At 36.8% G+C, this 14,539-nt stretch overlaps 1 protein-coding gene across 2 annotated transcripts in view; it reads left to right on the top strand.

The window, feature by feature from the left end:
* LOC148942614 (CAP-Gly domain-containing linker protein 4-like) overlaps positions 1 to 14,539 on the top strand; it is a 208,731-nt gene that overhangs the window by 64,215 nt on the left and 129,977 nt on the right. For both annotated transcript variants that reach the window (XM_089102485.1, XM_089102484.1), the window contains exon 3: positions 13,512 to 13,628. In XM_089102485.1, the coding sequence (XP_088958611.1) occupies positions 13,512 to 13,628 (117 nt within the window). The remainder of the gene's footprint in view (positions 1 to 13,511; positions 13,629 to 14,539) is intronic.

Below are 14,539 nucleotides of genomic sequence, written 5' to 3'. Positions count from 1 at the left end.
GCTAAGGTGCACACAGGTCCTAACCTCTGGAGAAAGGGATAAAGAGTTCTTTGTCTTAGTGAGGGAAAGGGTGCCAAATATGAAAACTGCCTTTTTTACCTGATATTTTCAGATTGGTTTTTTTGGGTCTTTCTCAATAGGGGAGGAGAAATACTCCCTATCGTTCCGCATATACAGGTATGGGAGGGAGTTCTGATTTTGTAGATGGGTGAGTAATTCGGAAGAAAATCCAACTTTTTGCTTCATTAGTTGTGTTGATTTAAGGTGTGGGGTATATTTTTTGACACTTCTTATAGGTCACTTAGCTGCGCAAGAATTTGGGAATGGTCTGGTAAATTTATATGCGAATTTAAAGTAAATTTCAGGGTCCCACAATAATTTTTTCTTTATTTACTGTGCAAACAGGGGTGACCCTTGGCGCAGCAGGGCAATTTTCCACATATATTTCAAAAAAATAGTTTTTCTGTTGTTTTTTTTTAATTTAAAAAATTCTAAGATACTCAAGATAAGTGGCTTGAATTACAATTTTCTGCATTGACGGAATATTTTGTTTTTCGTTTTTTTTCTCTACAGCTAGTGGGGTGCTGGAACATTATAGAGACCTGTTTAATAGCTTATTTTAAAGGAAATTGATGTGTTTGGAAACCTTGTGTAATCAATAAAAAATAGTTTTTTAAGATAAATTTTTACAAAAAAACTACATTTTTGTTCCACACTGTAGTAGCGATTATAATAAAGAACGAACATTACATTAGCCCATAGTAACTGAAGTATTAAAAGGAATCATTATATAGATGATGATGCAACACATACTTATCTTTAGATAAGATAATATAAAACAAATTTATTTTAAAAAGTTGCTTCCCTTGGGTATGGTGTCATATTTGACTGACTTTGCTGCCTGATTCCCTGTGGTTTGTGTCTTATTATTCCATCTGGGTTGCAGCGGTCACTAGTAACCTAGTAAAAGATGTTCACGTCCCATAGTAAAAACTATGATAACCCGTAATTTCTAGAAATAGAGTCAGGAGTACGCTATTAGAACCGCCTTGTCTGATACCCCTATATAGAAAACGTGCCGTCACTTTGCTTCAACAATAAGGAAAATCTATTGGCTTGAAAAACAAGAAAAGTGGCTGCAACCACAATATTCTGCATCAAAGGCATCTTTTAGTTCCATTTTTTCCTCTGCAGCATGTGTGGCACTGGAACATCATAGGGAGTTCTTTAATGGCTCATTTTAAAGGAAATCCGGGTTGCAGCAGTTGCTAGTATTCACATAAAGGATTGGTATAGCTCATTATAAATTTGGATTATGTAAGTTTCATGGGTATCAAGCTATATTAAGAACCTGTATGGTTCAATGTAAATCACGGTTGCACCTCTAGCTGCAATCTAGTAAAAGGTGAACCGTAGCCCATAGTAACCAAAAGTTTAAAAATACGTTTTGAAAACAAATTTCTTGATGAGAAAAATTGTCATCTGACAGTAATTCAGGAATGGTAGCTATTTTTTCAGTTCACTTTAAAAATGAGATAAAAGTAAAGAATCAAATCTAGCCCATAGTAAACAAAACTCAAAATAACATGTAAACTCCAATTAAATTCAATCATCTTATCGTGGTTGTAGTGGTAGCTGCAACCTAGTTATAGGAAAGAACGAAATCTATATTATATTTGAAAATTATATAAAGGATTTGAGTAACTAAGTATAAATGAAGATTATCAGGGTTGCGATTACACTTGTTTCTCACAGCTGCAGGTACAACTAAGACCAAAGCTGCAGGTTCAACTAAGCCAACAGCTGCAGGTACAACTCAGCCAACATCAGATACAACTAAGCCAATAACTGCCAGCACAACAGAGCCACAAAAAATGCTTGAAACAAAAACTGCATATTTGGAATCAACATGGTCGAAAGTCTTATACAGGATAAATACAGTCCCCTACCATTAAAAACAAAGAAAATCACTTATTGGACTTTACAGCACTGATTGTTTTTCTGTTTTTTTGCTTTTGTTTCACTAGCGCTAGTGGGCTATCAGAACATCATAAAGATATGTTTAATGGCTCATTTTAAATGAATTTGCTACATCTAGACGCCTTTGTAAATAAGCAGAAATAATATTTAGAATCAAATCTATTTTTCACAAAAAATTGAATTTTTTAACACACGATGATGCGACAAGAGCTTATCTTTTGACAAAATAATAAGAACACGAATTTTGTTTAAAGTTGGTTCTCTCTGCCATGGTTCTATATTTGATGGACTTTGCTACTATATTCCCCGTGGTTTGTCTCTTAATATTCCAAAATGAGAAAAAGCTGCAGGCATTTTTCTGTGTTTTATAGTTTCATGGTTGCAGCTCTTGCTGCAACCTTGTAAAACGTGAACCGCTACCCATATTAATTGATATAGCCTTAGCTTTAGTGGCACTGTTATCATCAGTAAACACTTCTAGGGTATGGTGCCATATTTGACTTACTTAGCTGCTTGATTCTCTGAGGTTCGTCTCTTACTATTCAAACTAAGTAAAGCCTTCGGCTTTTTCCTGTTTCTAATTTATCTTTGAAATCAGGGTTTATAGTAAAGAACAATCTCTAGTCCATAGTAAATGAAATATCATAGGTAACGCAATAACGCTTCATAAGTAAAAAGCGACGGGGGTACTATATATTTTTTTCATTTTGGTCTTAAACAAAGGCACTTCGTATCGAAGGAGTTGTAGAAACTTCGAAAAGGGCTTTTTCAATTGGAAATTGAAAGGTCTAGTGCCCTTTTTAACAGTAAAAAGCGATTTCAGGGCAACTAACCCCCTCCCACGCCCACCATTTCCGCAAACACATCCAATCAAAATTTTGTGATAGCCATTTTTTCAACGTAGTTGAAAGGTCTGGAGATTATGTCTTTGAGGATGAGACTCCCCCCCCCCACAGACCTCATGGCAAGGGTTGAAAATTATGCCCTAGGGGCACAAAAGGTTTATATAGAAAGGGTGATCTTTTAAACTTCGGAGGGGGCTCATTTGATTGGTAATCAGAAATTCTAGTGCTCTTTTTAAGATTCGGAGTGATTGGAGGGTGTGTACCCCCCCCCCCCACACACACACACACCTCGTATTTTCCCAAAATATGTCTGATAGAAATTTTGAGATGGCCATTTGTCGTCGTAGAAACTTCGAAAAAGGCTCATTTGATTGGAAATTGAAAGGGCTAGTGCTCTTTTTAATAGATAAAAGTGAATAACGGGCAACAAACCTCCCCCGCGCCCATCAATTCGCAAAATACATATAATCCAAATTTTGAGATAGCCATTTTGTACAGCGTAGTCGATAGGTCTGGAAATTATGTCTTTGAGAATGTCCCCCCCCACAGACCTCAGCGCAAGGGTTACAAGATATGCCTCTAGGACCTATAAGATTTGTAAGGAAAGTTTGGTCGTCAAAACTCAGGAGGTGGCTCGCTGGATTGGAAATCAGATGTTCTAGTGTCCTTTTTAAGAGTCAAAGTGATCAGGGGGCAGCCCCCCACGTTGTTTGTTCCACAAACGAATCCGATAGAAATTTGGCGATATCCATTTGTTCAAAAATAGTCCAAGGATCGTATATTAAGGCCTTGGGGGTTGACAGAATCCCCCGGAGTCTGGGGGTAAGGGTTGTAAGTTATACCCCAGGGGCATATAAGGTTATTATGGAAGGGGTGGTCGTCTGAAATTTAGAAGAGGCCCATTTGATTGAAAATGTATAGTTCTAGTTCCTTTTTAGGATTCAAACATGATGGAGAGCAACTAGCACCCCCCCTCTATGACATCCTATTTTCCCGAAATGCATTCAGTTGAAATTGTGAGATAGCCATTTTATTACCAACAGTCCAAAAATCATATAATAATATCTTTAGGGTGGACACAATCTCCCAGAGCCCATGGGAAAGGGTTGTAAGTTATGTCCAGGAGCATTTAAGGTTTTTATGGAACTGGTGGATGTATAAAATTTGAACCGGATGGAGCTCATTTGATTGGATGTCAGAAAGTTTTAGTACCCTTTTTAAGATTAAAAACGAATGGAGGGCAATCAGGCCCCCCCCCCAAGCCTATTATTTCCCAAAACATATCCGGTCGCAATTTTAAGAGATCTATTATGTTCAGCCTTGTTGAAAGGTCCATTAAAAATGTCTTTGGGGATGTCAACCTCCCCAAAGTCCTCAAGACACGGGCTGTAAGTTAGGCAATTCGTTCATTGTTCTCATATAATATATGTTTTGAGAAAAGGTATGCATGTTTGACTACTACTCCCAAAATACGAAGGGTATTAAGGTGAGTCTTTCAAGGAATGTTGAGGAGAGTGTTGAATTAAATCAAAACACGTAATGTGTATAAGGATTGTCAAAAGGGTGTAACACAGGAATAACCGAGTATTTTAATTTAGAAAATTCACGGAATGATAAGGGGTATGATCAAAAAGGCAATATTTGCACGCTACCAAAAGTACTGCAGCTACCACCACTATACTACCACATTGCTGCGTTTACAATATTTAGTGAAAATTTGAACTAAATCAAAAGACACTATGTTCATCCAAACTGTCAAAATAGTGTATCTCAAGAATTACTCAAAACTACTGTTGCAACTACTTGTAAGGTTAAGAGCATTGAGATGAAAATTTCAAGAAGCATATGAAGATACAGGTTATCAAAGGGACATATCAACAATATTATAGCTATGGCCAATTGTATTAAGTTGAAACTTCCAGGACTTGATGAGACGGATGTTCTACTGACCGAAAGGCAATATGTTAATGCTTTTAATGCTAGTAGTGCTCCCGCTTGTCAATACTATTACTAGTAATATCAATACTACTACTGTGGCTACTATTACAACTATGCCTAAGGCTATGAAGGTGAAATTTTCATGGAGTTTTGAGGGGGGAAGGTGAGCTGAATCACAATACGCCGTCTTTATGCAGGTTGTCAAAAGGTTGTAACAGCAATATTGCATCCTAATGCTACTGCTTCTTCTCAGACTGCTACCACTGTTACTATTATTACTACTTCTAGTACTACTACTACCACTAAAGCTTAGGCTACTACAATTTAATTCTTCTGTTACTACTACTACCACTAAAGCTTAGGCTACTACAATTTAATTCTTCTGTTACTACTACTATTACTGCTATTAAAACTAAGGATATTAAGGTGAAAATTTGGGATATATAGAAACTGTATGGAACTAATTCGAAACGCACTATGTCCACAGAGGTTGTTAAGCAGACGCATTAGAAATGCTTCAGGAATGGTTGACGGTATCAAGCTGAAACTTTAAGCGTGTGTTGAAGGGGATGTTAAAGACACCAAAGGTGCTATGTGCATACTGCTGCTAATGTTGCTATAACTGTTGTGACTGTGCAAGCTAAGGGCATTAAGTTGAAGCCTTTAAAGAATATTTGGGCGGATATGAAAATAAATCCGAACAAGCTATGAGAATTTGGCTTTTCAAAAAGGTGACAAAGCAATATCTGAAGAACAACTTATATTATTAAGTTAGTCCTTTGATGGTAAGTTGTGGGGGATTTTGAATTAGCCAGAAGGTACTATGTGTATACTTTTAATACTACCACTACAGTTATTGTAACTAATGACGCTAAGGGTATTGAGGTGAAAGTTTTAGGGAACGTTTAGGAAGAGTTTTAATTAAACGAAAAAATTATATGCAAGCAGGATTTCAACAGGGAATATAAGCAATATCATAGGTACCGCCACTCTATGATTATTAGAAATATCATTGAAACTTGTAAAGGAGCTAATTCGACTCAAAATTAAAAGTTCTAGTGCCCTTTTTAAGAGTAAAATGAGATTGGAGGGCAAGTAGCCTTTCTCTCAAGCCCACTAATTTTCCAAACGCGTCCAGTCAAAATTTTTAGACAACCATTTTGTTCACTTAAAACAAAATAAATTTTAAATGTTTTCATTTTTTTTTACTTTCATAATTAAAAAATTATCAAAACTTCTAAAGAATAAATATCAGCGAATATCATTTAAACTTACAATCCATGGTCATTTTTTTTTTGTTTTTTTTTTCAGTAAAGCGCAAATTGTGTCCTGGGCTTGAGAAGGCAGGGGGGTTATCAGCCCTATTCATGTTAGTTTTTGCTTGTTTTCAATTTGACTCGGCTATTTATTGTAATTTCTGTTCGTTTTGAGTTTCATTTATTTATTGATAGTGATTTGTGGTATCTTTACGTTTGGAAGATATGACTTTATTTCTGCTCATTTTTGGCTAAATGAAGCTCTTTACTTTTCTTTGAAATACTTGTATTTTGAAAATAGTTTTTAAATTAATTCAATTAAAAGGCTATTTTGGATAGAGTAAAGAAGGAGCCCAGGGAATTATTGTAGCATTATATAAAGGATTTACAAAGTTCAATTTAAATGTGGACATCTGTAATACATCTCAAGAGGGACATTAGGATCTTTGAAATGCCTATGTGACGCATGGCACCAAATTGAATGGGAACCACTGGTTTAACTTGTGTTTGTTTCCTAGTTTATTGTCTTCGAGTATAAAAGCCGTTAATCCAACATAAACGATATCATTAGAGACTGATTAATCCAAAATTACACTAAACATTGTTCCTTACTCAACGTATCTTACTAAGTTGCTAGCTACCGCTGCAACCCAGATAAAGTCAGAATAGTAAATCTCAGAAGCAACGTCTCAAAATATCTAATTTAAATTGCCTGAAGTATATGCATGAGAAAACCTTACTCTTCAGATTTTGATAATTAGCAGAGATTAATGAAAACTAATAGCAGCTTCAGTGAGTAGCCTAATCTGTGACAATAGTATTCTATGCAGCAGTAATAGTCTGTTGATCAATGCGGTTGGAATGATACAATACTGTGGTGGAATCTATTATTTTTTCTGCAGGAGTGATCATATCGAACCAATTGATCTTGGAGATTGAAAGAGGGCTCATTCAAATGGAATTCTAATTTCTAGTGCAATTTTTAAGTGAAAAAAAGATTAGAGGTTAACTACCCACCCCCTTCCCCCGCTCTCTTTTCCCGAAAGACATCCGATCAAAACTATGAGCTAACTATTTGATTCAGCATAGTTGAAAAACCCAAAATACGAAAAAGGCTTTTTCCCGTTTGTATATTTATCCTTTCTCCATTAAAAGTTCACGGAAATAACTTTATATAACTTCCCTGTATTTTGCTACAAAACTATACAAAGTACGAAGAAATAATGTTTATATGGCTCACAAAGTACGAAGAAATAATGTTTATATGACTCACATGTGTACCTTTCAATCAGGAAAGCATGGTCTTAGTTCAAAGAATTGGGCTATCACTATTAGAAGCTCGCAAAGATAACCCTTAATATGATTTTTCTCTGTGTTTTGCAGCGAAATTATACAAAATAAAAATAAAATACGTTTCTATGACTCAAATATGTGCCTTTCGATCAGGAAAGTCTGGTCTTAATTCAAGAAAGGGGCTATCTCTGTTTAAAGCTCACAAAATTAACTCTTGATACAACTTTTCACAGTGTTTTGTACCAAATTAACAAAAAGACCGAAGACGATTTACCAAAGTTTTACAGTTTTCATAAACAAAAAAAGGAAAAAGAAAAGCACATATTGCCGTATCTTTTTCTAATTAATTGATTTCCTTTAATTAATTAATTTTAATTAATCTTTCCCAGTAAGAGCCCCTTAAATCTTTCAAAACCACAGTTTTATTGGAACAAAGCTAGAGCTGACTGTCGCCTTGATCTTGACAGAAAACTTTCATACAGCTATGTAACATCAAATTTTTATCACAGAGTGCGATGAACTCAAATCCTTTATAGCTAAAGGAGAATCCTTACTCCAATGTTCTGTGGCAACTTCTAGAACAAATATACCATTCACTTAATGGTGTCATAAGTCATGATAATAATATGTGTTAAATCATCCAATACAATTGTGGGGTTTGAAGAAAGGATTGACCGAGGCTCTAGCGAGCCTATGAATTTAAAAAAAGAGAAAAGATCCGGGTTGTAGCGGTAGCTAGTTATAGTAAAGAATGAACTTAGCCCTAAGTAACTGACATATCATGGTTGCAGCTGTAGCTACAACCTATTAAAAGACAAACTATATCCAATAGTGACTAAAAGTTGAAAACCGTGTTTTGAAGAAAAAAAACTGCCAAATGAGTGAAAATTTCCATCATATCTGAGTCAGGAATGGTAACTATTATTTCGGTTAATCTTAAAAGTAAAGGCTTTTGACGAAAAAAAACTTGTGGTGATTTCAATGTAAAGGAGAAACCCACGAAAATGGCGTCATAGTGAAATAAAAAGGGAACCATTGGAAGCGCTCTGGTCAAAAACGTTATATAGAAGCGTTTCAGTTTTCCACCTTGAACAACAAGGTAAATCACTTTTTGGCATTGGTAGCACTGATATGTCTCGTTTTTTTGGACCAGAGCTAGCGGGCTACTAGAATATCATAGAGAGATGTTAATGTCTCATTTTAAAGGAAATTGCTACATTTAGTGCCTTTTGTAAGTAAGAAAAATAGTTTTAAAAATAATATCAAGTTTTTACGAAAAACGTAATTTTTGTATCAGAGGCAACGCTATAGCGTTGTCTATAGTAAAGGCCATACGGCTCCAATATTTTATTATTTATTTATTATTTTTTTCCCAGAGGCACTTCATATGGAAGGTGTCGTCGTAGAAACTTCAAAGGGGGATTATTCGATTGGAAATCGAGAGCTCTAGTGCCCCTTTTAAGGGTCAAGAGTGATTGGGAGGCAACTAACACCCCTTCCACGCCCACCATTTTCCCAAACACATCCAATCAAAACGTTGAGATAGCCATTTTGTTCAACGTAGTTGATCTCCAGATGGAAATTATGTTTTTGAGGAGGACGCTCTCCCCACAGTCCTCAGGGCAAGGGCTGTAAGATATACCCTGGGGGCATATAAGGTTTTTATAGAAAGCTTTGTCGTAAAAACTTCAAAAAAGACTCATTCGATTGGAAATTCAAAGGGCTAGTGTCCTTTTTGATAGTCGAACTTGATTGGAGGGCAACTAACCCCCCTCTCACGCCCACCTTTTTCCCAAACACATCCAATAAAAATTTTGAGATACCCATTTTGTTCAACGTAGTTGAAAATTCAGGAATTAGGTCTTTGAGGATGACAACCCCCCACAGCCCTCAGGGCAAGGGTTGTAAGTTATGCCCTCGGGGCATATAAGTTTTGTTTATAGAAAGCGTTGTCGTAGAAACTTCAAAAGGGCTCATTCGATTGGAAATTGAAATGGCTAGTGCCTTTTTTAATAGTCAAAAGTGATTGGAAGGCAACTAGCACCCCTTCCACGCCCATCATTTCCCAGGACTCATCCAATTAAAATTTTGAGATAACCATTTTGTTCAACGTAGTTGAAACGTCTGGAAATTATATCTTTGAGCAGGACACTCCCCCCAGTCTTCAGGACATGGGTTATAAGTTATACCCTGTGGGCATATATGGTTCTTAAGGAAGGAACACTCTTTTAAACTTCAGAGGGCTCATTTGATTGGAAATTGAAAGTTCTAGTTCACTTTTTAACGTCAAAAGATATCGAAGGGTGACCACCCCCCCCCCACATGCTCTTTTTTCCAAAATGCATCCCATAAAAATTTTGAGATATCTATTTTGTTGAAAATAGTTCAAAGATCATAAAACAAAAACTCCGGTGTCGACACAACCCCCCGCGCCCGGGGGCAGGCGTTGTAAGTTATGCCCTGGGGGCATATACGTGTTCTTATGGAATGTATGCTCGTATTAACTTTAAAGAGGGCTAATTTGTTTGGAAATTGAAAGTTCTAGTTCAATTTTCAAGAGTCAAAAGGGATCGGAGGGCACCTAGCCCCCCACCCACCACGCCTTTTTTCCTCAAACCCATCTGATAAGAATTTGATATAGCCTTTTTTTTAAAAATTGTTCAAAGACCATATAACGAAAACTCCGGGGTTGACACAGCCCCCCAGGCCCCGAGGGCAGGCGTTGTAAGTTGCGCCCAGGGGGAATTTATGGTTCTTATTGAAGAGATGCTCGTAAAACCTTCAGAGAGGACTCATTTGATAGGAAATCGAAAGTTTTAGTTCAGTTTTTGAGAGTCAAAAGAGATTGGAGGGCAACTAGCCCCCCCCACGCCCCATTTTTCCCGAATGTATCCGATGTAAAATTTGGGATAGCCATTAAGTTAAAAATTGTTCAAAAGTCAGATAACAAAAACTCAGGTGTCGGACACAACCCCCCAGGGCGCGGGGGCAGACGACTTAAGTTATGCCCTGGGGCATATATGGTTCTTATGAAAGGGATGCTCGTATAAACTGCAGAGAGGGCTCATTGGAAATTAAAAGTTCGAGTTCACTTTTTAATAGTCAAAAGAGATCCGAAGGCAACTAACCCCCCCCCCCCCACACCATCTTTTTCCAAAGCCATCTGATGAAAATTCTGAGATAGAAATTTTCTTAATAAAAAAAAGTTCAAAGGTCGGATAAGAAAAACTTTGGTGTCAATACAACCCACCAGGGCCCCGGGGAAGGCGTTCTAAGTTATGCCCTAAAGGAAAGTATGGTTGTTATGAAAGGGATGCTCGTCTAAACTTCATAGAGGGCTCATTTGATTGGAAATTGAAAGTTGTAGTTCAATTTTTAAAAGTCAAGAGATTTAAGGGCAACTAGCCCCCCCACCCCCTTTTTCCCCAAACCGATCCGCTACAAAATTTGGGAAAGCCAGTTTTTTAAAAATTGTTCAACAATTAGATAACAAGAACTCCGTTGTCAACACAACCCCCCCCCCCTGGGCCGGGGGGGGGGGGGTAGGCGTTGTAAGCGTTGTCCTGGGGACGTGTATGGTTCTTATGACAGGGATGCTCGTATAAACTTCAGAGAGGGCTCATTTGATTTGAAATTGAAAGTTCTAGTTCACTTTTTAAGAGTCAAAAGATATCCGAGGGCAACTAGCCCCCCTCCCACGCACCCTTTTTTCTCCAAGCCTATCCGATAAAATTTTAAAATAACCATTTCATTATAAATAGTTCAAAGGTCAGATAAGAAAAACTCCTGTGTCGACGCAACCCCCAGGGCCGGGAGGCAAGCGTTGTAAGTAATACTCTGGGGGCATATATGGTTTTTATGGAAGGGATGCTCGTATAAACTTTGGAGAGGATTCATTTGAATGGAAATTGAAAGTTCTCGTTCATGTTTTAAGAGTCAACAGAGATCGGAGGGCAACTAGCCCCCCCCCCTCCACGCCGTGAATTTATCAGATACAAATTTTATAGTCATTTTGTTAAAAATAGTTCAAAGTTCTGATATCAAAAACTCTGGTGTTTACATAGCCCCCCCACGGCCCAGGGGTAGGCACCGTAAGTTATGCCCTCGGGGCATATATGGTTGTCATTAACTGGATGCTCGTATAAAGTTCATAGAGGGTTCATTTGGTTGGAAATTGAAAGTTGCAACTCACTTTTTAGGAGTAAAGAGTGACCAGTGGGCATCTAGCCTCCCCCCACACACCATTAATTTTTTTCCCAGACGCACTTCATATAGAAGGGGTCGTCGTATAAACTTCAAAGGGGGTTCATTCGATTGGAAATAAGAGTTCTAATGCCCTTTTTAAGAGTCAAAGGTGATCGGAGGGCAACTAGCCCCCCCCCCAAGCTCTTATTCCACAATTATATCTGATAGAAAATTTTAAATAGCTATTGCATCAGATAAAATTTTTGAGATAGTTATTTTGTTAAAATAGTTGAAATGTCAGATAACAAAACTCTGGTGTTGACAAAGCCCCACAGGGCCCGGGGGCAGGCGTTTTAAGTTTTAACCCTTGGGGCATATAAGGTTTTAATGTAAGGGATGCTCGTATAAACTTCAACGAGTTTTCTAGTTCACTTTTAAAGAATCAAAAGAGACAAAAGGTTAATAACCCCTCGCCCACGCCCATTTACTCCAAACCCATCCGATAAAAATTTTGAGATAGCCATTTTGTCAAAAATAGTTCAAACATCAGATAATAAAAACTCCGAGGTTGACACAAACCCAATTTTTCACTTTGATATTGTTACTTTGATACCAGTTTTGATACTTTGATGAAGATTTGATTTTTTTTTTAAGTTTGATTTTGAAAAAAGGAATTTTATAAAAACTTGATACTTTTTGCAATCAAAACCGAACAAAAATTAATTAAAAATAAACTTTCCGAAACACAAGTTTTTTAAATAAAATTGAAGGTTATTTTAAACTTAAGCTCAGCAGATATAAATACCTTTTAAAATTCAAACTCAAAATGGCCTTTACTTTTCTTTGAAAAACTTGTTTTTCGGAAAGTTTTTTTTTTAATTAATAAAAGATCCTGGTTACAGTTTTACTAAAGATGTCTATAATAAAAGACATAGATATGCAAATTAGAAGTGACAGTTTGCCATTATTTGGAGATTTTTGGCTAAACTTCTGTCTAGAAACCTCATATTTTAACGAATTCATTCTCCTCAAAATTTTCCATTTATTTACAATAATATATTTATAACCTACTGTATAACATGTATACATAGTGGAGTAACATAAAAAAGGGGAAAGAAGAAGAACTGAAAAACACATGCACATAAATATTACACATGTTCATACAAAAATTAATACAGGAATGTATTAACACACTAACAAACTTTCCTTAGACAATCAACAAACCTACGCAAGAGGGTGAAAAGGACCTAACTGCAGGTAAGCCTGTTCATTTAAATTTGAATCCAACTTATCAAAAATGTCAATGGAACCAACATCCGAATAACCTTTTGGTTCCTATACCAACGAGGCAGATATAAAAAATGTTTGTAGCAACGGTAATAGGGTACTCTAATATCATGCGTATCACTAGTATTAAAGAATGGGCCTGAAAAAAAAATGGAAAGGTAACATAAAATTGAATACAGTCTAGCTGAGGTCTTACGAGCATTTCGGCCATAATTTGGACCAATTCTATCATAACCGGTTTTAAGTTCATTCGTAATGTCAAAAAGTGCACTGGAATGGAAATGTGATTCAGAAGAGCAAACACTTCCTAAGCCAACACAACCGAGGAACAACCTTAAATGAAAAGAGACCACAATTTGAATCGCTACTTCGATGCTTGGCATTAAAAGCTAAATATTCAAAGTTTTCAGCATTAAATATGTGGTCTTTTTTTCCAAACAGCTTAGATGCAAACTGGACGGACTCAGCTAAGCGAAAATTTGAGTGGCTAATAAGTAATAAATCATCTGCATATGCAGTATAATATATACATTTATTAGGCCGTAAAATATGAAGTAAATATGAGATAGCACAGGGTATTAACAAGCATTAAATAAGTATGATGAAGATCACCCCCCTATACTCCGCCTAAGTCCATGACGAATTGGTATATTACCAAAAAAAACATCTCCTGACAGGAGTTGAACATATGAATTTCCATATCAAATACAGTTCTTTTTTCTTGCAGTTCTTATCAAAAGAAGCAAACGTGAATGATCGGGATGGACTAACAGATATGACGATTTTGCATTATGTCTGTAAGGCAGGAGCACCAGGGGTTGGCGACCCAGAGCTAAGTGCTGAGGTATTTTGGGATCACTAACGTTTTCTGATATTGGTGTTTCTTGTATTTTTACTTCTATCTCTAGTACATATTTTCATCTATTATTTATTAGTCTATTATCTGTTTGTCTTTATCTAACATTGTTAATTATGCTGGTATATCCAACATTGAACAAGAACTTTACAACATACTGTGCCACTTTAATATGAGGATAAACCATTACGTATTAAGCACTTTGACTCAAGCAAAATCGTTGTTGAGATAACAGCCAAGTGTTACTTTTTGTCGTTCAAGTTTTTAATTCCGGTGTGGATCAAACATCACGGGGATGGTGGCATTTTCTATAGACACATATGCCCACAATAATGTCGTCGAAGGCTCTTAATTTATCTATCACAAATGGCTGTTTTGTCTTTTTTTAGACACAGGCGTTGGTGATGTTGTCTGCCCAGTGAATACCCATGTCTGAAAAAGACCAACTAGTCTTGATACATCGATGTCTCTGGGATGATTATTTTACAATCCTGCGACTCATTTTTTCAGCCGCTTGCATAACACCCAAGATCTCGCATCTGCACATCAGTATGGAAAAGATTTTGCTGTTAAAGAGTCGGAGTTTGAATTTCATTGAACACGTAGAGCACTTTGGATAAATTTAACCAGTAGGGTCGAAATCAAAAATATTTGTCTACTACAGTCTCGGGGTGTATAAAAGCTCCTCCCATTTTCTCTCCTACCAACGATTCAGTGTATGTTTCTCAGTCACTGAATAATGGTGCGAATTTGTATAATTCATAATTGCGAAAGCAGAAAGAATTGTGGTGAGCCATCGGTGATTCGCTACTGTCCCATCTCACAGGCATGACTTAACTGAGTGGCCTATCCAGGATTTCTAAAAGCGGGGTGTGGATTAAATTTTAGCAAATACGAAA

This window comes from Artemia sp. Qi Xiang Cuo, chromosome 16 (assembly GCF_049724085.1).
Source record: "Artemia sp. Qi Xiang Cuo chromosome 16, ASM4972408v1, whole genome shotgun sequence".
Lineage (NCBI taxonomy): Eukaryota > Metazoa > Arthropoda > Branchiopoda > Anostraca > Artemiidae > Artemia > Artemia sp. Qi Xiang Cuo.
This window is presented reverse-complemented; position numbering and strand designations above follow the sequence as displayed.